General features: G+C 31.7%; 1 protein-coding gene across 2 annotated transcripts; it reads left to right on the top strand.

The window, feature by feature from the left end:
- Nucleotides 1–154: 154 nt before the first annotated feature.
- On the top strand, nt 155–26,134 carry Ptx1 (pituitary homeobox homolog Ptx1). Of its 2 annotated transcripts, XM_074246503.1 has the most exons (5): nt 155–1,628; nt 1,710–2,052; nt 10,508–10,702; nt 12,476–12,723; nt 25,346–26,134. In XM_074246503.1, exons 2-5 carry the CDS (start codon nt 1,773–1,775, stop codon nt 26,132–26,134), a joined length of 1,512 nt encoding a protein of 503 aa, XP_074102604.1. In that variant the 5' UTR covers nt 155–1,628; nt 1,710–1,772. The 2 variants fall into 2 exon arrangements, with proteins under 2 accessions (XP_074102604.1, XP_074102603.1); XM_074246502.1 differs by having other exon boundaries at nt 155–2,052.
- Nucleotides 26,135–26,252: the final 118 nt, after the last annotated feature.

The following is a 26,252-nucleotide window of genomic DNA, read 5'->3' as shown; positions in this document are numbered from 1 at the left end:
CGAGTACTTGAATATACACTATACTACCAAAATACAAAAAACTCAACACAGAGATCGAGTGGCTGTGTGATACATATCATCGTGCCCAGTGGGGCTGACTACACCATTACCCTTTATACTTACAACCCTCGTCGCGTATCACCGCCAATAGGAGTGGCTCACTTATCCCCACTTGGCGGTTTCCCCTCCAGAGCACTTTTGCACCCTCACACAGTGATGCTGCGCGCCGAAGTGGAGCGGCGGAACAGCAAAGCTCCGAATTGTTGACTCGCGTTCGCGTTGTGCTGTATAGGTATCATTTAGATAGACGAGTAAGTAGTAGTGGTCTGCGTCGGTGTCGACGAAGATAGAGACAGAGACAGAGATAGAGGAGGGAAAAAAAGGAGAAGGGGAAGGGGTGTTGTGTGTTATGGAAGCAGCTTTCAGAGATGAAGAGGGAGTAAGTCTGGGATTGGGATCGTAACACGAGCGGCGCAGTCAGACAGTCAGGCAGGCTGGCTAGCCGGCATCCAGTACTACATACACCAGACAGTACAGATAGAGAAGACTAGTCACTAGTTACGCGATCTAGAGTAGAATAGAGAAAAGAGAAGAGTATAATAGTGAGGGAAAATAGAGATAGAGATTGAGAGCAGAGACTATCACTGGGTACAGGGTATAGGCGGTTACTACTCAACACTGTACAATACACAACACAACACAACACAACACAACACAACACAACACAACACAGAAGCCAGCTAGCCAGATCTAGCCAGTAGAGCACATCTACCGTACAAGCACTGTGTATAACATCATCCAAGACCACTAGATCCGTGAGCTTACCAAGACTTACCGATTTAAGCCGGCAGCCAGTCCGAAAGGATCTATCGGTTAAGCCTCCTCGTCGACCCTCTGTCTGTACACACTACTGACAATCGAAAACAACCCGGTCTGGTGCTATTGTGTTGTGACTACTCACCTGCTGATAAATATTGCCCATAAGCTCATTCGTACCTCACACCGCGTACCTGGAGCAGAAGCTTGAGCTTTTTCTTTCGTTTACTGCCAGGATTTTTTGCTGAACTCTTCTGATTTGAATGTAGGTTTTTTTTTTATTTCTTCCCAAGACAATAATATATTTTTTGGTTCAGTTATTGGTGGTATAAAACAATTGTTTAATTACGTGTCACGCGGTTTGTTACGACACACGGGACTGACTGGGTGTGTGTATGTGCGTCGACTCGCGTCGTGGAGCCTGCTCGGTGACACACCGCTCGTATCGTTGCTTCATAACGGTGACTGTTGTAGTCGCGAGTGCTAGTTGAGTATTTTGAGTAGCTAACACCGAGGTGTTGTCGAGTGGAAATTCGTTTTTTAATTGAGACTTGGACCTGGTACTAATTGCTGATTTTAAGTGCGCGATCTTTAGGATTTATTGGATTTTTAAGATTTGCAAGTGGAATTAGTTTGAAGGGAAAATATTAAGACTTAATAAAGTTTTTTGGAAGTAAAGTGAATTTGTGGTTCATTGATTAATTTATTGATCATATAATAAATGTTTATTAATTGTTAATGTTGCCAGTTGATAAGCTGATTGATGAACTAATTGAGAGTAAATTTAAGTGGTAAAACAAAATATTTAGTTGGTGAGATTAATTTTTTACTTGGTATTGATATTAATATTCAAAGTAATTGAGTGAATTGTTGTTGTTGTTATTGTTAACAAGTGGAGGGCAGTATTATTGTCCGAGGTGTACGGAACAGTCGGCACGACGTTAACCTTCTACAGCATGGAGCGCGGCGGGGGCGGGGGAGGCCTCGAACTCGCCGGCGGAGGTGGCGGTAATACCGAACTGTGTCTCCAGGACCTGGTGACCGGTTCTGCTAGTGGATTATCTGTCCAGCACTACCAACATGCCGCCGCTGCAGCCTCCATGGCCGGGCTCCACGGTGACCATCTTCAGGGGGCCATGCATCATCACGATGTTCACGCCAATACGCATCACGACACCTCCATGCTCCACAATCCTGGCCATCAGCTCAGTCACGAGCCTCTCGAGAAGATGAAGTGTAAGTTTTGGATTCTTGTTTTTTTTTTTTTTTTTTTAGGATTTATTTATCTTGTTTTTAATTCATGTGAGGCTTGAAAAGAACGTAAGATCTGATGGCTTATCATTATCAGTGTGACCGCGTTTTATTTTAAGTCTCGGTATTTGGGCGCTCTCAGTGCCGTCGGATCAGTTTATTCGCCATTAATGTATTGACGATCGAAGGTTTAATTTAATATTTAGGAATTTTATAAATTTATTAGACGCTCTCATAAAAAAAATTAATTTCACAGATAAAAAAATTAACTTGACTCTTTTTAATTTATAACAATTTAAAAAAATAATTTTTTTATCATATTTGCTCCAAACCATTGATTAATTTCATTAAATATATTATAATTTTTCAATAGTCCGATCGTGTACAACTAATATTAAAAAAAAAAAATATATTTATATTTTAGTTTACCTGCCTGAAAAAGTACTGAAATCTTTTAAAAAGATTTTATCAAGAAGAAAAATATCAAAGTTATTTTTAAAAGATAATTTATATCGGAAGTTATTTTCAGTAAATAAAGAAAATTATTTCCGTTTTTAAGATAAGTAATTTAATATATATTTACTTCTATATATATCCTCTTTTCTCAGAAAATTATAAAGATGACTAATATATTTATATTTATTAAAATTTAGAATAATATTTAGTTGAGAATTTTTAATTATTTGATTCTATTTGAAAATTAAAATATAAAAAATTTTAACTATACCTACACTGTGAGAAAATTATTTTAAGTTCGTTATTGATAATGATAACAAAAATTATGACGAGTAAAATAACAACAGAATGTAAACTAATTCTCAATAATTTTTAGTAGTGGGTCGAATGTTATTTCACTAAAATACTTGTTAGAGAAAATAATGTAAATTTAGTATTACACAAAAATTAAAACCCGAAACGGAACATGATGATGTTATAATACCAATAAAGAGAAATAATATTTATATTTATAGGCTCGTAATTTATTAGCTGCACGATGTAACGAGTATAAAACGCGTAAAAATGAGAATAAGTGTAGTTAGACGATAGAAAGATGCTACCACCTGTTTTGTGATTCATTAACTCACCGGCTTATCGGGATAAGGCCGACTTATCCGGGGCTTGAACCTACACTGACATCAACCCGGTTAAAGTCGATTTTATTCCAATGATACTAATACTTCAAGTATCTTGTTAATTTTTATTTAATACTATTGGGTTTTAGATTAACTTAATTCATATCTTTTTTATTATCACTAAAGCCTTTAGATTATTCTTCCAAAATTAACTCGCGTTCTTATCATTGAATTATTTTTTAATCGGTCAACTAAGAATGTGCCATTAAAATTTCTCATCATCGCTTCAGAAAAATGAAAAGATGTTTGATAAATTTACTACGATAATAAGTTTTAAAAAATAGTTTAAATAAAAATAATTACACAGTAAAAGAAATCGTAACTTGTATGCAATAAATTTAGGCTAAAATATTAGCAGCAAACATACTGCTAATACGTTTATTAAATAAAAGACTAATAGATATATTAGTTTCTCAAAATAAACATGTATTAAATATAAATACAGTCGGATCTTTTTACAAGACTATTCGCTGTCTTATTTGCTTGTCATACATAACACAGAAGAAAAAAATTTATTTAGACAACATATATTTTTGTTAATTATCGAGAGTATATTTTTTGGTCTGAATAATTATTAAATTTGAATGGTTCATTACAACTGAGAAATTTTCGACTGAATAATAATTTTTTTTCTCTTAGTGCAAGAGATATTTGAGACTAAAAATTTCTAAAAAAAGGTAAATTTAACAGATTTTAAAAATTAATTTAAAGTGAATAGCAATTACTGTAATAATGAACACTTGGATAATTAATAGGGGCTTCAGTGACGATCAACGACATCATAAAGTAACGATAAGAACTAAGGAAATTAAATGTCTTTGGTTACTTGAGCTTGAGGTGAAAGTTGAATTTTTATAAAATAGATTGAATTTTATGCGCGATAAAGAATAATGAAAATTTTAGTTAAAAGTTCTGATTTTTTATCAATATGTGTTAAATATATTTTTATTTTAAGATAAAATAACAATAAAAATAGAATTATCAATAAATCATATTGTGTGACACATATTTAACTTCTCGTTAATCAAGATGATAAAAGATCGTATATATAAAATCTGTTAGTTTACTTGATCAATGGTAACAATAATGTGAATCCCAATATTTAGCCAACGGAGTGAGTAACCATACGGTGACATTAAGTGTGTCCCGACACAACTACTCCTATGTAGTTTTCATTATACAAGTCACATTATTCAGTACAGTACCCCTTTTATTATCATCACATTCTAACGATACTAACTAGTCTACTGGTTTACTGGTGTTGGTATAAACATCTCTATATGTGTGTATTTATACCCATAGTGGTTGGTCGGTTCGTTTGGCAGATGTGCTTCGAGTCAACCCTTATATATTGTGTATCGCTTTACCTCTTATTTCTTTAATAGTGTTGACAAATTGCTCGGCTAGCCGACCCTCCCCGGGGAGTTCAGGACGCGCCTTATGTGTCTCTGGTGTCTCTTCTCTTCTCTTTTGGACTTGCTTGTACCGCAAAATCGCAGGCTAACGGACGACACTGGGGGTAAGGTGTAAGGGGTTACATTTTTATCCCTTTAGCCCTCACGCTAAAGTAATCAAACTTTGCTTGAGTCAACATAGTGTGCACTCTTGTAATCCCTTATCCTTAATCCAGATTGCTTTCTTATATATAACTAAATAACTCACTGGTTTATTTCAAAAAATTTCTACAACAAAATAACATTTCAAAAATTTTATACTAACTTAAAAATAATTCAATTTAAAAATATTTATTCAAAATTAGTCGGTAATAGAAATACAACCATCCGATCTGAAAAAATATTTCTTTAAGGGCTGTAAAATGTATTCTATACAACAAAAAATAAAATATGACAAGTGTCGTTTGAAAAATTTCCGGTTTCCTGTTTTTGGTACCGCCTATTATAAAATTAGTCCTATAATACGGTGTTGAATCAACAGAAAAATCTTAAATGTAGGTAGCACGTGAGCGCGACGGATTTTCGAATTGCTCCAATTTCAAATTTAAGCCGAACGAATTTCACGCTGTAAAAAAATTTTCTGTAAACTTTTTTGGTAAAATAGGAAGTTAATTTTAATTGGAAATTTATTTACCAAGTAAAGAGCCACCGGTGAAGTCGATTTTCCGGTTCGATTTTCTCTGATGACTCAAGTGCAAAGACTCACGACCTCTTGTACTATTATTTTAATATGTATATAATAGTACCACTTCTCTATACTAGCTGGGATGGATTCTCGTAGGATCAACATAGAAATGAACTGATTTCCTTCCCATTATCTCAGCTGCCTACAAAATGTCAGGTCCCGTCGCTCCGACTCGGTCTGCTCGGTACTCGGTCTACTCTATAGCTTTAATTTCATCTTATTCAACTCTCTGTAGTAATAATAAAATCATAATAATAATACACCCACTTCCTATTCAATTCTTAATTATATATTTACTTGTTTCACGCATATTGATGAGGAGAAAAAGTTAGAATAAATACAATACACAAGTGCCTGAGGAAAATTCACTGTTACAATTTTCTATAAGCAGATACAATATTTATTTAACTTGTACAAGATAAAGCGAGAGAGTGGTAAACATTTTTGACCGTATGAACTTCCTTCAAAGCTTACACCTCTAAATACACCCTTGAAAAAAATATAGAGGACGCATTGTTTGTAAACGTCTTTTTGTTTTTCGAACTTTATTCAGTCCTTAAATAGAACTGAGACTCCCCAAGTAAAAAAGTAAATACTCACATTTGTCTTTTTGAGTCAAGTTCTGGCTGAATAAATTATTTATTAACGTGTGTATTTGTTCACAGCAATTGTTTTGCTTAATTATTTTTCAAGTTCCTTAACATTCGGGTTTAAATAAACTGTAACTGCTTACTGTAGATTAGAAATAGTTTATTTTTTTGTCCGTCGGATGGATTTGTTAGATAGTTCATCATTTTAGATTTTAGGTTTTAATTATGATTTTTTTTTAATGTTTGATTTATTGCAATTCAAAAAATGTTTGACTAAAAATTATTTTTTTAATTAATATTTTTCATTTAAAAAATAATTTATAAACTAATTTCATTAAAATTTTTTCATAATTAAGTAAGATAATAATTATCAAAAAAAATCTACAAATTTCATAAAAAAAAAAAAAAAAAATATGTCAGTTTTCGATTTTCAAGCATTGTAAAATTTAACAATTTAAATCATACAAAAATTCTGAACATTTGATCTATTATAGAAAAAATTTTAACGACTTGATAAAAATAGTACCGTACAGGTCAAAAATAAAACCAGTGTAGACTTATTCCGTAAAATAGAATGGTATATCGTAAGTATATTCTCAAACTTTACGGCTATTTTATTATTAACACAATGTAACATTGTGAAATGATTAAACATGCGCTCGCTGAGGCTCTATACAGTCACTCAAAAAACCAGAGTTGTAAAGTAGTATAAGTATACATTACAAGTTAAGTCTCGTTGTCTTTAGCGCGACGTAAAACGCCCAGCGTGGTTGACTAATAAATGACTTCCTAAGGAAGCCGAGGATTAGGAGATTAGGAAGAGTCTGCTTTACTTTCTCGCACCCACGTTATTTAACTTCTCTGTACTCCGCTCGAGCCCGTGCCTAGATGCATAATATATATGTAGGTCTTCGACACTAAACTGTTATGTGACAGTATATATTAACTTCTGGTGCACGCGGAACTCACAGGTGCTCACGGCACGCGGTCGTACTTAACCATGACATCTCTCGATTTTTTTTTAGTACAAAAAAAATTTTTTTTTCTCATCTTTTTGATGTTAACAGGCTTATTAAGTAATTACTTGTCCCCTAAAACCGAAAAATAATTTTTTTTTCTTTTGAATTTTTAATTCAGCTCCAAATAAAAATCTAAAAAAATTTTTAAATTTAATTAAAAAAACTTTTATTGAATTTTAGAGAAAAAAAATATTAAATTTAACGAAAAAAAATGATTTCCAGCCAAAGATGGCTAATTTTGAAAAATTAAAAAATTTCATATTTTCATGAATGAATAAATTATTTTAAAGAAAAAAATTTGCAAACTTAACCCCCTTGACAGATCATCTAAATGTTAGATACAATAAAAAAAAATTAGCATCCAAGAAAATTCAAATGTAGGAAGTTATTCGTGGGATACCGCAGCTGTGACGGATATTTAGTGACCCCCGGGTTATGGACCCTCATTCACATCGTCATTGAACACCGACTATAGACGATACGCCCCACTAACCACCTACTATACAAATTTTTAGGCGTCACGTGTCCCTATTCATAAACACGGGACATTTTTTCTCGTATTACCACATAATATCTAATATTAATAATATATTAACTTGCCAGGAGCCATGAGTATTAATTTATCACTCATCGCTATTGTCCTCGTATTTATGACTTTTATTTATTTTCAAATCATTAATTGATGTCAAATGAAGAAAATTTTGAATGGTCATAGAAAAATACGGAAAATATTTCAAAAGTTCCGTATTTAAATAATACGATGTCGAGGTAGTGCATGGTGTTGTGTATATACGTAAGAGAATTACATGAGAATGGAAGAAAAGTGAATAGAAAGTAAAAGTAAAATTGTAGGAAAAAGAGAGCGAGAGTATATCGCGTGCACAGCCGTCTGTAAAATCCGTAGGGATTAGTGTCTGCTAATATATCCCGCGGGTAAAAAACGCACCGAGTAGAGGCAGCTGAGATATTTGTTCCTTCTCTGCCTTGGTCCCTCTTTAAAATCGCCCGCGACATGTTGGGTTTGTCTTTGCTATAAAATAACTTAAAGTCATCCTCGTCCCAAAGAAAAGTCATAAATTTGTAAGTTATTGCTAGTCTTTTTTTAAAACTCACTTTTCCTTGTAAATTGTAATCACTTTTTTTGTTCCTTTGTTTTACTATTTTTATATCACATTATTTTCAGTCTTCACTTTTTCGATAGGATGCATAAATAAATAAAAAATATGAATATCATCAGTCATAAATAAAAAATTTTATTTTTTATGTTTTATTAATAATTATTTCCAAAAATAAATTTTTATATTCATAAATAAATAAAATAAATTCTAATTTATAATATTTTAATTTAGTAAGCAATAAATTCTTTAAATTTATTAAAGGTCTCTTTAAAAAACGTCCTTGGTTTTTTCTCCGAAGGTCAAAAGTTCTTTACTCATTACATCCGAACTTGTAAAAATGTGTCCAGGCGTAAAAACACGTGTCCTCTAAACGAAACACCCGGGACAGTAGTAAAATCCGAGGGGATATCATCGACTTGTCTTACTTAAACTTTCTTTCTTCAAAATGATAGACCACCAAACTTTAACTTACACCAGACCCAAAAACACAAAAAAATCCCACTAAATATTTCCCGGGTCCCTTATCTTCTATTTCTTCTTTAGGAGATTGAACTTTTGTAATCGATACATTAAAAGTCCTTCTGAAAAGTCTCGAATGTCAATTTGAGTTCAAAAAGTACCGATCACTATTTTTCTATGATCTTCAGCGCCACTAGCTCTCGTCTCTTAGAACTCTGCAGGGTTCAAATTTATTTATCTTTTTTAGTTTTAGTCCTAATAATAATTATACTAACTAAAAACCATCAAAATACTTTAATTTAATAATTGCTTTACTAAATTAAAAATTAACTTGCTTAAGTTTTAAAAATGAAAACCCGATTTCGAAAGGAAAATTTTAATCTCAAAAATAAATATTAAATCTCTAGTATTGATAAAACCAGGTAGAAAAAAAGTTTAACAAATTCAAACGTGGGTACATATTAATCTAACAAATTTATCTATATTTTCAACTGCTGTAATCAAACAGTTAGTTTGTTCCTGCGTTATTTTTAAAGATATATCTCCGATCCCTGCTTTATTTAATATTTTCTATTTTCTATATATACAACACTAAACACATATTTTTCTTTTGTACCTTACACTCGACGTTTCGACTAATGACAAATCAATTAGACTTGTTTATTTTCAAAACTTTTAAGATAAAATCATAGATGTCAAATAATAAATTTATTAATGATTAAATTGGCAATTAGTTATATTTTAGAGACTGTGAATTATTTATTAATGATTAATAAATCAAAAAAATTCTAAGATTCCCAATAAAAAAAATTATTTAAAAAATTTAAAGATAAAAATGAAAAAAATACATTTTTATTGGATGTATAGAGTTGTACTGGATTGATACACGATGACAAGAATCCAAAGATTCCTTACGTCGTTAGTGTCGTCGCAATAAATCTTTGAGAATTATACGCCGACTAATTGTAAGAAGCGTCCCTCAAAATGTAAGAAACTAAACGACTTTAACTAAAACGATTAACTTGTTGGTCGAGGTTCAACCCGCGGTTTCTGTTCTTGTCGCTTTGTTCTTATTTTCATTCTTATTCTTATTCTTGAGAAGTATATAGCAAGTCAGTAGTAGAGTAGAGCAAGATATACAGCGGCCAATTTTTTTTATTTTTTCTAGCGCTTGAGTCTCGCGGCCCTACTGCACACTCTCAGAGCTTGATAAATATCCCAGAGACGGTTGAAAGAACGTCGATTAATGTCGCGCTTGTAAGCCACTCACTGAATCGGATTACCAACAAATTAATCGACTCCCGTCATTTTTTTCTCAATATTTATTAACATTCTTCTGAGCAATTATTTTTTTCTAACACGATAATGAATTAAAAAAATTTTTTTTTTTTTTATTTCTTTGATCGAATTAAAATTTGCAATGAAAATAAAAAATACAAAATATCATTGACCAGTGGTCGTAAAGTTGTCGAGATTCGGAGCCTCGAATAAGAATTTTATGTGTAGAGAGTTTAATAATAAAAGAATAAAAGTTTTGTTTTACTAAACATCGGCGTTTCCGCGCGCGTGTTTTGCTATTTGCTATATTATCTTTTAGAAGCGCGAGAAGAATGTACGGCAGGAAGAGATCGAGATTGAGATAGAAATAATCAAAATAATAAATATAAACGCTAAATAAACTTATCCACGTCAGAGAATTAAGTGACTTGTTAATTTTGTTTATTTATAAATAAAAATATAAAATTTTAAACTGTTGGTATATAACAGAGTATAGCACAGTGATTCTGAGTTTAACAAAATCAATAAATATGTCATTTTAAAAAATATAATATTATTTTTATTTAACTGAAATTAAAAATAATTTCTTATTGATTAATGGCTGTTTACATAGTTTGTTCATAAATAATAATAAATAGAATTTAAGTGAGAAGATTTTTTGGAATAATAAACTTATAAAATAAAAACTGGTTGTTTTGTTTTAGTGTTAGCGCAAAATGATTATCGGGACGAAACAAACGGTGGCCTTGCAAGACTCGACTTTTCTGGACATGGGGCTCACACACCTGGTGGAAGCACTCCGAGTACACCGGGTGCTACCCCGACGACACCCTCCGGATTTTCAACGGCACAACCAAGAAATCGGACGAATAACAACCAAAGAACGGACATCAGGAAAGGTAAAGTTTGAAGTTTGTTAATTTATATGCAAAAAAATTAATTCTCTTGATAGAAAGTAGGTAGTAAATGTATTGGAAGACTTAATTGCACCATATAAATTTTATTGCGCGTATAAAAATTTATACTGTTCGTAACTTTGAAGGATTCCAGGCCAAGAGAATTTATAATTTCAGGAGGTAGATCTTGCCAGAGCTGTAGAGCTGATATAACAAACGAATGCTCGTAGATTATGGTAACAAAGTTGGGTATTTTAAAAGTGACATTATTATTTCTGCTGGCTATTCCGTTCGTAACTGCTCTAATTGATTAAAAAAAAAAGTACACACACGTTGTTACAAAAAATTAACTTGATTTAAGAGAAAAATTTTTTAAATAAGTTAAATTTACGTATAATTTCTTAGTTGAATAATTTTTTTATTAATGTATGGGCAAATTTTATTTTTGGTTAAATTTATTAAATAATTTCGTAAAAATTAAAATGTAATAATTGAAAAAATTTTTGATGTTTTTATAAATTTTTTTGACTTAAGAAAATATTCAAAAATAAAAAATTAATCTTATTTTAATGAAAGAAATTCTTACTCCTAAACAACTTTGGTCTTTTTAAAAATTTTCTCGGTTCATCTAAAATATTTTAGTATATAAGAAAAAATTATAAAGATTTGAAAGCACAGATAAAAATTAATCCAAAGTAAAAGAATCGTTTTGATGATGATTATGTGTTATATAAAATGAATTAAGATTTTAAGTATTACTCATGTTTATACAGAGTTATATAGGTGTATAATATTATATGTTGAGTTGATCATTGAAGATTTAAAGATTATGACAGAGTAGATTGAGTGTGCCAAACAATGCCGACATTTATAGTTGGTTGTTTGTCCAAGACTCAACTTAACTGGCGTTTTCTAAATCCCCGCAAATTGAAATATCCCTGATGCCACGGCAGTAGCGCCAGTAGTTGTACCAGTAATCTTATACGCTGCTGGTTAACAACAACCAGGACAGATCTCTCACTTCACTCTGGATAATCCGAGGGATGAGGGTTAAGTCTCCTTGCAATTTCTTTAACAAGTCTAGCATGTTTATATACCGCGGAATCGAGAATATATACACACACGCTTATATTTATATTAGATCATTCCTATCGACTTAGTCATTTCATTCATTCACTCATTTTTTATTTTTTTTTTTATTCAAATATTTATATAAGTAGTTTGTAAGAACGGGATAAGGGTATTAATCAAACGAGATTTGAATATTACATCACGTAAGCGACGTTGCAGCAAAGTATCATTGATAGCGCGTATTTAATGAGCCTCTATCAATCACAAAGTTGTCAGTTTGGGGCGAGGAATAAACTAGTGACGCTTTACTGACGCTTTACTGTAAGGCTTTGGATCATAGTTTATATCACCTGCAATTTCGCGGTTTATTGCTCCGTAGCGACGGTACTTCAGAAAATATCCGACAATATTTATATTGGTATTTAGAACTAAAAATAAAATAAATACAATAAATTAATCAATTAATTACTCACACCAAAATTTAAATTTTTATCATAAATTTCAAATTAAAAATTTCATAATGATTACATTGGAAAAAAAAATTTCTCATTTAAAAATTTTTTTACTTAAATCAAAACAATAAAGTTCTTCAAATCGATTTTGTTAGTTTAAGAATTTTTCTTTTGAGTCAAGTTGATTTTTTTTTTCACTGCAATAGTGTTAAAAATTTGTATTAATGTCGAATCTTTTGTAAATTTGATTCAGGGGTCCGAACACCAGTCGAAGTCAAACAAGAAATGCGATCATCAGAAGTAACCTCTGGTGTAGTTAGTATGAATGACGCAAGTGATAAAGATGGCACCAAAAATAAACGACAGAGACGACAGAGGACACATTTCACCTCCCAACAATTACAAGAGCTTGAATCGACTTTCGCGAGGAATCGATATCCCGACATGGCGACACGAGAAGAAATAGCCATGTGGACTGGGTTAACGGAAGCGCGCGTACGAGTAAGTTTCATTTATTATCTAACAATAACAAAATTTATTTTTTATTTTCTTTAAGTAATTGCGAGGATTAATTTGGTTTAAAAATTTGAATTAAATTGAAGCCGCTTTTTAGTCATTTCTGAGTAATTAATTTTTCAAAATTTATTTTTATAAATTTATAATACCGCGTTATTTATTATTTATTATTTATAATTTATGACATATCAATAAACAATAAGCAGATAAAGCTTGTACAGATAACTGTTGAAGTGTAAACTAATGAGACGATTCGTAATATTTAACCAATCGTTTGTGGGTACTTATCATTTTATCACAATAATCAAACAGTCATATTGAAAATATAACCGCCATCATGTGAGTGATAAACAACGCTAATAAAATATATTACATCTAAATGTTAAAATTTTGAATTAACCCGAAAATAACTGTTTTATCATAAGAATTATTTAAAAAATATAAATTAGCATAAAAAATCCCGACAACTGAGTACACAGCAACTAATTTATCTAAATTTAGTTTATTTACCTTAAAAATTATTTTATCTAATTATTTAACTTTTTGTACATAAAAATATATAAAAGTTAATTAGTCACTATCACACCAAATGAGTTTAACAACCCAAATTGACACGTGAATTATCGTGGTTCATAACTCAATCTAAAGTTCTAATAAACTCGTCTCCTTGTCTCTCGTAAGATACTAAAACTAAAAAAAAAACCTCTTACAAAATAATAAAAATCGTCTAGTCATCAGGCCGTTGGCACAGTGCCGGCATTGACGCGTATCAGTTACAAAATCAACATCATCTCGTCGTTTCCTCACACAAGAGTATCTGTCTCGTCTGATGCTTCCCAACTTGACTAAATATGTATAATATACTCTCAAGTGAACACTTCACTGACATTTTATGTCCTATAACTTCATATCTATAAATTTTAATTTATATTCAAATTTTTTTTTTTTTTTTTTTTTCCAAGTAAAGTTTCTATGAAAAAAATTTTTTTGGCTTTGCAATAAATTTTCATCAGTTAAAATTTTTTACAAACAAAAAAAAAACAATTTCAAAAAATTTCTCAAAAAATTGATAACAGAAAAAAAAGTTTAGTTTCTATAAGTCATCAGTTTTTCAAAATTTTTTATTTATTTATTTATTAAAAATAAAAAGTAATAATGGAAGATAGAAAATGAGAGATACGAAACGCGCATACAGCCAGGACGGCTTTGTGCGAGTAATCTCCCGATGGATTTATGGAACCGCACACATAGTGTGAGCCACTATACTAGTCCCTCTCTATCCTATAGTATATAGTCTATAGTAATATAGTAGACTATCTGATGCTATACGACATGTACCAAAACTCTATCCAGCAACCAGATACTAGTTACTATCTATCCGTACTATAAACTCTATATAACCCTGTACTCTATACCGGTGTTTCTGGTGTATATGACTCTAGAAACAGAGACAGAGACAGAGCTCGCTACTCTTCCTATTCCGAGCTTCTATTTCTATCCATTGAGGTGAAGAGATGAAGAGATGAAGAGAGAAGGATAGAGAGGTTATATCAGGTACTGCAACTGCACTCTCGTTCGCGAACTGTAACACACCGATGGAACGTTCTTCATTCCCAGAGCCCCGGTGGCTTTCGTTACTAGGACCTCCACTACGTTCTACGGATTATGGGTTATACTATACACCTATATATTTTATATAAAAGTCTCTTTCTCGCTATTGCATGGGATTTATGGAAGCCCAAAAACTCTCGTGTCGAGACCTCTTGATTCCTCGATATACCGTCGATATAAACTTTTTACCTTTTTTCTTTCTTTTCGGAGTTATGAAAAATTATTTTCGGTCTGGAATATTTTTTTCTTTTTTTATAATCTATACAATTTTTTATTTATAAAAACAACAGTTTAAAAACTTACATAAATTTGAAAACTTTGTTTTATTTATAAAATTTTTAAATATTCCCAATAATTCATATAAAACATGTAGCACTGTATATAATTAATATAAAATTTTAATTTAAATACAAAGTCAAATTTAAAGTCAAGTCTTAGTAATAATACTTTATACTTTCCGTGATTTGGTCGTAATGTAACGAAATAAATTTTTTAATAAACAATAATAAGTATACTAATAAAAAAAATTGGTTTGATTGGAGCAAAAAAATCTTGTACCCAGGAAATAATTCAAAAAAACTGTTGCATTGTTTTCTATTAAACAAAAAAAATTATTTAGCAGAGTTCAATAATTTTTTTGCATGATTCAAACAAAAAAATCAATTAAATTTTTTTATCGGTGTATAATTAAAAAGAAAATGCGTATAAAATAAAGTTAAAATAAATATAATTTTTTTAGTAAGCCAAAAATCGGTCAGACAAATGTCACGAAGAGATTTAGTATAAAATGTCGAGGTGTTTGGTCGGCGTGGTGGTTATCTGCAAAGAGGCAGGCGTATGTTTCGGTTCGTGGCAGAGCGGTACGGCTGTCCGAGATAATCCGCCGGTGATTAAGACCATAAATCCATCGACGGATTAGTATGGTTGCACCGCACACCGCTTCCACCGTCCATAGCTTCCATCGAGCTCTATCCGCTCCACACATACACACATATATATGTAACGCTTAGCCGTCGCATCCTATTCTATGGGATATAGTTACTCCCAGGTCTCTCTCGCTCTCATGAAAGTGTATGTAGAATCTGAATCGTCGCTCTCACTTTATTACCGGTCGTGGTTACTGCTCGGCAATGTATTTGTGTTCTATCTCGTGTGCTCTGTAGATATACGCAGATCGGTTCGTACTAGAAGGAGAGGGACGATATTGGTAATGGGAACCAAAAGGATAGGTAGAAGTGTAGATATATATGTTATATGTGTGGGTGGATGTTGCAGTATTATATGGAGAATAGCAGGGCAATGGTCAGTCGAACGTGGAAATGGCTACGCAATATGGATGATAGTGAATGTAAACCTGTATGAGAGTGAGGATTACCGATGTCATCCGTATTCGGCGGGTTAGCGGCTGTCAGCGACCAACCAGAATCCAGAATGTGTACACACATTCCTCTATATATCTATATTGTGTTATGTACATACATAGAAGATGTATTTATTTACATGTTGATCTGTATTCATATATCAATTGTAATTGTTGATATATGGGGACCGATGATAAGCGAAATGCGAATTTGATTCTCTACTCATTTGTATTCTACATGTTTAGGGATTATCTTCAACTATTTTTAATTTATCAATGTTAATTAATGAATGATAATTGAGAAAGACAATAATTTTCGATTTATAGGCTAAAAATTTTTCACAAGTCGATTTTTAGTCAAATTTATTGAAAAAATTTTAGGATAGGTAAATTTATTCATTTAAAGATAACGATTATTGAAAGTCGATAAAAATTATATTGTTCTTAAGGAAAATTTTATAAATAGTTGTAATTATAAACCAAAAAATTTTTAATGTTTGTTTAAGTCTTCATAAATTTGATTAAATAATATTAATTTAATTTGTACTTCTTGTTTATTTTTAAAAATAAAATTTTTTTTTATTCTTATCAGTATTGTTAATTATTTTATTCTTTTTTCGCTTGTTTATATTTCAAATGACAATTTATTTTATATAACTGAATACTAAAAATAGATCATACTCAAATGACTTCTTAGTAATAAAAATTCATTGAAAATTCTTTCATCTTCTACGTAAAACTTTTCAAATTACAAGCAATTAATTCTTAACTGAGAAGTTTTAACAAATATGGTAGTAATTAATTTAATCGTCTCAAGCCAAAAAGTGTCATCATATTTAAAAAAAAAAAATAAATAACTTCAATAAGCTAAAATCTCAGAAAAACACGGAAAGGAAATAAAATATTGTAACGATGATTCATGATATCGCCGGAATCACCAAAAATCGTCATAAAATTATTCTGAGGGGACTTGCTCCCGATGAATCATGATAAATGGTATAATAATTAAGTTAAATGTTAAAAAAATCTTGTGTGAAAGTTTTCTCATAAATTATTGCAATGAAAAAAACCAAAAAAGATAAACAAACATAAAAAAATCAATCGGCTCAATTCAATAGAATTATCGGATGGCTATAATTAAAAAGTAGGATTTAGGTGATTGTACGATATCGGAATGACACGTAACGATTATTTGACTATTACAATATTTATAAATTACACATTCGTTAGTGCGAGAACGAGATGACAGAGGGGGTGTGAATGTGCATTTAGCATTAAAAATCACGTGTTACGCTTGAGCTCATAATCTCATATAATCTTTTGCAAAGTTGTTAATACTTGCGGCTTACGGGTGTTAATTTAATATCCATACAGGTGCGCCAACATTGAATATCTGAATCCCACTGGTAGTGTCAGTAGTACCATGCCATACATACAACATGTATGTGCTGTACCATATACTATATCCTACCATCACTACGCTGCTGTGACTCGAATTGAACACCGACACGATAAAATAAAATAAAAAATACAATCCATAAAATTGTTCTCTCCGTTATGTATGTATACATATAAAAAGATAAAAACAATACCAACAAACAACACATACTGGCGAACGTTCGGCATTCACCGGTACCCGATTCCCATTGTCTGTGTCGTTTAGGTGCATCCCACGGACAGGAGCACACATTTAGTGTATTATAATCGAATGATATTCTATATCAACGAGCAATTTGATTCGGCTTTTATTTTTCAAGCCCGCGTTGGGAGGCATGCAAAAATAAAAAGGAGAAGAAGAAGAAGAGGGAATCGAAGAAAATCAAATGGAAAAGAGAGATGCAGGTTTATTTGAGGAAAAAATAAAAAAGTGTATGAGCATGTTGTCTAGCCGGTGAGGCAATTCTCACGTGCACGACATTCACGGCCAATTACAAATAAGGGTCGCACAGCCAAATCCCGCGGGATCATTCTGGATCAGTCTGAATGACGCTCTGACACCAACATTATACCGCATTGCTTTACTTATATACCGTACCTGACCTACTAGACATTTTTTGGGTGTACCTACAAGCTTTGTTGTGATCCTAGATTTTAATTATTTTCATTAAATGTTGGAATTTTTTTACAATTTACTATTTAAAATTCAAAAGATTGTAGTTATTTTTTATTAAAAAAAAAATTAGAGGATAAAAAAATTTTAGGCTAATATTTTTTTGCAATATTAAAAAAAATTAACTTTATTTAAGAAAAAAAGTATTGGACCAAAATAAGCTTCTTAAAAAAATTTTTTTTTGTAAATAAAAATAATAAAATTCTTTAAAATTATTTTCTTAGTTAAAGATTTTTCCTCTTGGACCAAGTTAATTTTTTTATCAGAGTATCTATAAATAAATTCCAGCATATAGTATATAAAAAGATATCATAAATATTTCATTTAGTACATTTATACTTAAGAGTTTACCAATGATTTAAAATGACAAAAATCTAAGTCAAAAAAAAAAAAAAAGAAAAGAAAAAAAAGTGCATGCATATTCTGGGAAAAATATAAAGTATGACGAATTTAAAGTGAATCCACTTTGAATGGTCTCCGATATACGTGGCTACAAAAGAAGTAAAGAGCGCATACTCGAGTAGAGCGTTGTATGATCTATGAGGCGGCGCATTGCGCATATTCATCCTCATAACTCACATATGAATTCAGATATAGATGTAAATGTAAATGCAAGTTTCGATTGTACATGAAAACGATGCTAGATACAGTAAGATGAATAGACACCACGTACACTACTTTAGTAGCTGCCTGTATATTCTTCTTCTAGAAGCAACGTTTCTCTGTTACGTGAAACGTGGTCGCTTTTCGCTTGATCCATCTTCACGGAGCACCAAGATTTATGGAGATGTCACTGCTGCTGGTAACTCCAGGATCATTTTTATTCTCTAAGAGGATCTAGGAGAATACGAAAAATTCTACTAAATAAATAAATTTTTGTCTCAAGATCAAAACTGTGAAAGGTTTAAATTAAAATTAAAAATGATAAAGTCGAAAGAAAATCTTGCTGGGATAAAGTTTAAAAATATTTGATAAATTTATCGATAAGGAAAACTCTTTATAAAATGTTCAAATATAAAAAATATAATTGAGTAATATGAAGAAAAAATTCTATTTTGAAAAATTGAATTTTTGTTGATTTTTCTAGATATTTTATAAATCAACTATAATTAAAATAAATTTTTACATATTTTTTTGACACTTTTAAAAAATATTTTAATTATAGTAAAAAGGGTCAAAAGTAAGCAATTGAAAATATATTTCTTTATACACTATCTATACTTCAATATATTTTTAACATAAATTTTTCCTTGGTCGGTATTTATAATAGTTATTGTCTCTAGCTGAGTAGAAAGATTTACACAGAGCAAAGTGCGGTGTAATGCTGGCGTATTGCGTCCCAAGAGAACTACTAGAGAACTACTAAAAGGTGAGAGCAAAAAAAGGATGAGAAAAGTAAAGAGAGTTTAAGTATAAGGGTGTAGTGGATGAGTAAAAGGAGAGAGAAAGTATGTAAGGATTCTCAGGAGCAGAGTTATGGATACTGCTGGTGTACTTCTAACAGTAAGGAGCTCGAGAATCCTCGCCAAGTCGCGGATATCCGGTGGCTCCTCCGCGAAATTTATTTTTAATGAAGTGCTGCCGGCCGTTTACTCCTAACAGCACATATATAAGAAAATAATGATCTACATAATACATATAAGGTCAATGTCGTATCACTGTTCATGTTTATAGACTTTTTTTATCCTTTTTCTTATTGCATATTGTTTTGTCTTTATGTAACTGCCTATATACTTACAGGCTTACTAGTTTATTTAGCTTTTTTTTTATGTTATTACACTTTTTAGTATATCATAATGGTCGGATGATTTTACTTATAATAATTTATAAACTAAAATCTTGTTTAGTTAAAAATTAAATAAATATACTTTATCAGACTATATTCACTTTTTTTTTCTAAATATTTTTTTTGATAATTTTACTAGTATCAAAAATATTTTTTTTATCAACTATGAGCTTAATTATAAATTTTTAAAAAAGAAAATCAATTTCTTTTAACTGATTAATAAACTTTTATCATAATTTAATTTGTTAAAAATTTAAATTAAATAAAACGTGTAAAATGTCACGAACTTTCAGTTCAATACTGAGCCCTGTAAATCTTTGAAATAAATCTTGATTCAAAAAGATTAATACTTTCAGAGCGTAGTGACAATAAAATATTATTTGTGATGGCTAATTTTTTCAACTTCAGTTTAAAAAAAAAAAAAAAATACAATCATAAGTTTTGATAAATTTTTTTCCTTTTTTTCATCAAATGAAGAAAAGTTTAACTAACGTTACATTAGATTACGAAGGTTAAATTGATTGTTTCATTTTAAAACAAAGTAATTAAAATTTCTTAATCTTAGGATTTTACAGCTACTATCTTTAAAAATAGAACAGTTGAAATTTAAGAAAAAAAAGTTAATTTTTAGATTAAATCAATAGTACAAATTATTTCCCTTAAATTAAATTTAACAAAAAATTGAAAAAAAAAATTTATTCTGGTAAAAAGAGGAATAAAAGTGAATTTAGAATAAAAAAGCAATAAAAATAAATGAAAATCAGGAAGCTTTTTGAAAGATTGTTTTCGTGACATTACGTAGGCGTAAAAGCAGGGAAAAAATTTTATTTTGTTAAGTATAGTTAGCGAATAGAAGATCTGGGGTATATTTGAGATTTGAGAAAAGTAAAAGGAGCAGAGATAGTACTTTTTCTTGAATGTACACACATTTGGGTTGAGGATTTTATTTCGATTTGAAATCCAGAGGGATGTTGGATAATATAATGATGGCGTCGCCGGGCAAAGAGTAGAGGAGGCGGGGCTACGAGGGGATCAATATTATCCTCCTCCACCTCTTCCTCTAGAGTAGTGAGCACCCGCGCACTATCACCCCGGCATCCCACTATTCCTCAGCACCCTCGTCGAACTGCTACTAGCAGCTCGCCCCTTTACGATCGTCCGAGAACCAGCCAGTCTTCTCTTTATATATATATATATATATATATATATATATATATATATATATATATATATATATATATATATATATATATATATTATGTATTATATATTATATATTATATATACTGCAACAACCATCTTCTTCTGGCCTACAACCACTTTCTTCTTCTTCTTTTCCGTCACCCTCAGCAGCTTCAGTAACAGAAGTTTACTTATTTGGGTTTCTTCAGTTGTATTTGTTTCTACTTAACTCGAAAATTCTTTTATATCGTGAAAATCTTATTGATCAACTGAAAAATTCACTTTATTTAAGAGAAAAAATTTTCTAGACTTCATTCTTTTGAAGTAAGCAAAAAAATTATTGAACGACAAGAAATTTACTTAAATGAAAAAAAATTTCTTCGATAAAATTTTTGTTTGATTCAAAACAAAGAAATTTTTCAGAATTTTTTTTTTTAAATTAAATTCTTTTTTATCAGTGTAGTGAAATTTATTATTCAGCTTACAAAAATAAATTAAATCATATATTAGATTTGAACTTAAACCAAGAAGATCATGAATAAGAATACAGAAAAAAAATTTTCTTGAACGAAGAAAATTGTAAGGAAGACCGAAGTTATTTTTGAGCAAGAAGAAATTTTTTTGGCTTAAAAAAATTTAACTTCGTTCAAGAAATTTTCAATCTTCCTTAAGATTTTCTTGCTTAAAGAAAATTGAAGCTTGACTCAAGATTTTCTTTCTTTCTGTGAAGCTTTTCGTGACCTTCTCTCTTAAAATTAATCAGTGGAATTTCACTGATTTATTTCAAGAGAGTAAATAAATTTTACTTGATTGAAAAATTATTTGATTTGATTAAATACGATTAAACTTTTCAAAATGACGTTCTTGGTTCAATAGTTTTTCTTTTCAATCAAGTTAACAATGATCAAAATGATAAAATGTTGAATAAAATAAAAAAAATATACCGAGTCGATAAATCAGTTATTAAAAATTCTAAAACAAACTCGGCGGACATATATACTATTAACTCATATCAGATGACAAAAGAATCTGAACAAGTGTTCACATCAGTGAAAGAAGTAGAGTGAAAGTGCTAAAGCCACTATACCAAAATCAAAACGACGAAATACCAGCAAAAGAAGAACAAACAAAGCAAAGAATATAGAACGATATGGAGGATTGTAGGTATATAGAGAGGGAGAAGAAACAATAGGTTGTATTGTTCGGTAAAGACGTTAAGTCGTCGGATCACGACTGATAGGTCTGAGTAGTCTGGACATCTATAACGTATCTAGAGTTAACCACACATGTATGCCAGCAATGTACCATACATACACACTGACACAATCTCTATTACATATCTGTACCACGATATACGATATAGTACACTGGAGCAGTCTTGAGTCCTGAGGCCGGGTGAACTCTCAGTGCAAGGGCAGGAGTAATCGGGGATGAGAAGGAAGAGCAAGTGATTGATGAGACGCCCGGCCACCGTCTCATTACAGTTATATAAGCTTCTATAGATTGAGCCGTGCAGAAGCTTATAGTACGTGGGTTAGGGGGTCGTGATTTGATGAGGTTTTATTGCCTTACCGTCACGCTACACGGAGAACGTTATCATCATTGTCATTTTATTTCCTTCTGATTTTTTGTTTTTTTTTTTTTTTGTTTCATTAGTTGTAAATAATTGAGACTAATTTATCTTTGATTACTTTTTACTTTTTACTCTTGGTTCGTTAATTAAACTATAATAAATACCAATGGTAGCTGTTTTAACCAATGATTAATTGCGATTGATTTAGTTTCAGTAATAAATTGAACAATTATTTCGTGTTTTACGGTATTGAACAAAAATAATTTATCAAAACTTGAATTTTATTGGATTTTTTTCCATCAGTCAAATAAATTTCAAAATATAAATATAAAAGTTGAAAGATTAAAAAATAATTTGAAAGAATTTTATTGCCTTGAATTGAAATTTATTCAAACACTGAAAAATTTGTCAGTTAAGGGAGTTTTTTACTTAATTTAAAACAATTAAATTTATAAAGAGCATTTACTTGGTTTGACATTTCTTCTCTTGAAGCAAGTTTATTTTTTTATCAGTTTTAAGCAAATATATCTCTATTTTTGATAAAAACTAAACTTATTTTTTCGAATTCATTAACAATACCTACAATAAAAATATTTAACAAAAAAAAAAAAAAAATTAAAATCAGAATTACATACACGATTTTCTGTTTGATCCAAAATATTTTTCAACTTAAAGATTTTTCCTACTGACAGTTTTAAGCGAATGTAAATCTACGATACTTTTCACCTCGTATCGCTCGAAATCAGCATGCATATCAAGATCAAAGAATTCAACAGTTGAAAAATTGATAGACAAAAATAAAAAAGGCAACTATTGAATGAAAATTAGTAAGTAACTAGAAGATGTTATATCTCGGGCAGGATTTGAAAGTTAATTCATCAAAGAAGGTAACAACGTATCCGACGGCCATCGTGAAATTTTGCGACGCCGTTAAAGTTTATGGGCGCGGCTTCGCGTGTACAAACCCACGACCTCGTCGGGTGGGAGCCTCGATGTTGCCTCGGGTTTATTGATTCTCGTGTGCCGCAGCACCAACAGTAGCATCTTCCTTCTACTTTCTGCTCCACACAACCTCATTTCTTTGTCTTTATCTTCCTCATTCTCCTCATCTAGTCTGTCTTCTTGCTCCTCTCGGTATTTCCTCTCGTATCTGGCCTTGTCTTCTATTCCGGCTGACTGGCTTACTCTACTCTACTCCAGTCACGAGTACCAGCGCTGTCATTGTCTTTTGTCCTCTCGTGCTTACACCACTTGTTTCTTTTCTTCTCTTTTCATAGCACTGTAGTACACTTACATTCTGTGTACGTATGTCTCTCCACCGGATTTAAAAGCCTCATGAAAAGACATTCTCGTTCTTATACTATATTATATTACTACCTCTTCCTCTTCCTCTGTTCTACCTTCTGCCTACTCTGTAAGTGAGTAAGTGTAAGGTGAAATAACGCGAGCAGAGTTAATGGTTATTCTTTTACCGTGGTCTTATTGCTTGTAAGCAAAAATATGATTTTCATACTGACGCTATCAAAAAATTTTACACATATTTTCACTATAACTACTTTTATTTTTATTGTAATATTATTATTTACAACTACATATTTTTATTGTTATAAATTTATTTTTTATTTTTAGTTGCAAATGATTGCTCTAAACTTTTATCGATCAAAATTAGATATTTATTTTGTATTAGTGCACTAAATACTTAGATACTTCTTCGATATAATTATCAAAAAATTCTAGTAGACAAAAAATTTGGAATAATTTTTTTATCAGTGTAGATAATTTTTCTAATCCAAAACTCTGAAAGACGCTTTTTCCAAAATTTCAATTTTCTTCTTATCCTGTAACAATATTTGCCATAAAGTAAGCTTTTGATACCGCCAGTTTTTAAATAATATTTCTCATAAAAAACTTTGAAAGTTTTGGTGTTTTATATATTAACTTTTGAAAACATTGCAACTATACAAAACTCAAATAATGTAACTCTAATGTTTCTTTTATACTTATTGAAAAAATTTAAAACAAATACTAAAAACTCAAAAATATCAGGACTAAGTATCAAGTTTGCACAATTGATAAAAAAATTTTTAATATAAAAATTGACTAGTTCAATAGAAAAGTTTAATACCGATCAGACAAATCGAGTCAAAAAGAATAACAAAGTTGTGGAAATTCAATTAACTTTTTGTTTAAAACAAACATACTGGAAGATATAGATAAGGTGAACGTAACGAATAGGTACAAGAGTTGCTCTCAATCCTGAAATATGACGGCGTTAATTCAAGGCGGCGTCGCAAGAACGCTCAATACTATACGAGACCTCGTCAGCCGTTTCTACCCTCGGGTCCTTCGACCTCAACTTACTGCTTCAGCACCACCTATATAATATATTTATGTCTTTATCTACATGTATACGCTCAAAAGCGCTGTGTACATCGAGCATATTGTTATAGTAACTTTCTTCTTCCCTTCCTTTCTTCCGACCGTAATTTCTTCATTATACTCCTCCTTTGTTTCGGTATTTATTATATATGTCTAACTGGCGAACGAACCCTCCATCTTACTACCCTCCGACAATTATACGGATGGCTGCACTCAGATACACGTCGCGCTCGCGTACACCGTAAGTAAAGGCAACGACCGATAAAAACGACATGGATCAAGGCACCAAGAAAATTAAATGATAGATAACAGGAACAATAGTACTAATAAGAGTTTCCTCTAAATAATTGAGAATAATCTCTGGTTATTTTTTAAATATTATTTTCAGATAAATTTAATAAATAACAAGAATATTTTTCACAAAATTTATGAAGCAATTTTTTTAAACATAAATGATTATTAAGCAAGTACTGAAAAATAATTAGTTTGATTAAAAAAAAAAAATTCTTAATTAAAAAAAATAATCTTTAAATTAAACAAAATTTTTTTTTAAAATAAAATCTTCAGGAAAGAAATTCTAACAAAAAACCTTTGATATGATTTCAGGTGTGGTTCAAAAACCGCCGCGCAAAATGGCGAAAACGAGAGCGAAATGCCGCGAACGCAGCGGCAGCTGCAGCAGCAGCGGACTTCAAAACAGGTTTTAGCACCGCAGGCCTGAACAGCTTCATCGGCCGTGCGGACGTCGACGCGATGTACAGTTCATACAGCTCCTACAACAACTGGGCCGCAAAAGTCCCCTCGCCTTTAAGCAGCAAGAGTTTCCCCTGGGTGAACCACCTGGGCACGGTAGTGCCTGCGGCCTCTCACCACCACCACCACGCCCAGGTGGCGCCAGTAAACTGCTTTAACACCTCGACCTCCGTGGCCGGTAGCCACGTGGGCGGAATGTCAATGTCCGTAGGGCAAGCCGCGACTTCGATGCTCCCTGGAATGGGGTCAGGCCTCGGAGTAGCTGGGTCTCCCGTGGCGGCTTCCGGCGCTGCCTGTCCTTACGCGGCTCCAGCCGCTCCGCATCCGTACGGCCCCTCGGTATACACTCCCCACCACCGCGCAACTGGCCCTCCAGAACCTTGTACGCTCATGAACAGCAGCATCACTTCCCTGAGACTCAAGGCCAAGCAGCATTCCAGCGAGTACGGCTCTGCCAGTTCATTTAGCACAGGTGGCACCACTGGCGGCGGAGTTTCCGCTGGAAGCATCAGTCCTGTCAGTTCTAGGGCTTCTTCAGGCGGCGGATTAAGTGCTTGTCAATACGCCCTGACAAGTGGATCTGGTAATCCACATTCTCCTGGCACTGATCACACCAATGCTACCACTCGAGGCCAAGTTTGAGGTGAAGTGGGGGCTGCATCCAGCCCCCATCACTCGGCTACTGGTTCTATCAATAATTCTACCAATAATAACAATAATAATAGTAATAATAATAATAATAATAATAATAATAATAATA

Source organism: Cotesia typhae, unplaced genomic scaffold, assembly GCF_013202065.1.
Source record: "Cotesia typhae breed Kobodo isofemale line unplaced genomic scaffold, CoteBio_Ctyphae contig_48, whole genome shotgun sequence".
NCBI classification, from domain to species: domain Eukaryota; kingdom Metazoa; phylum Arthropoda; class Insecta; order Hymenoptera; family Braconidae; genus Cotesia; species Cotesia typhae.
Note: the sequence above shows the minus strand (reverse complement) of the source record. Positions and strands in the feature narration are given on the sequence as shown.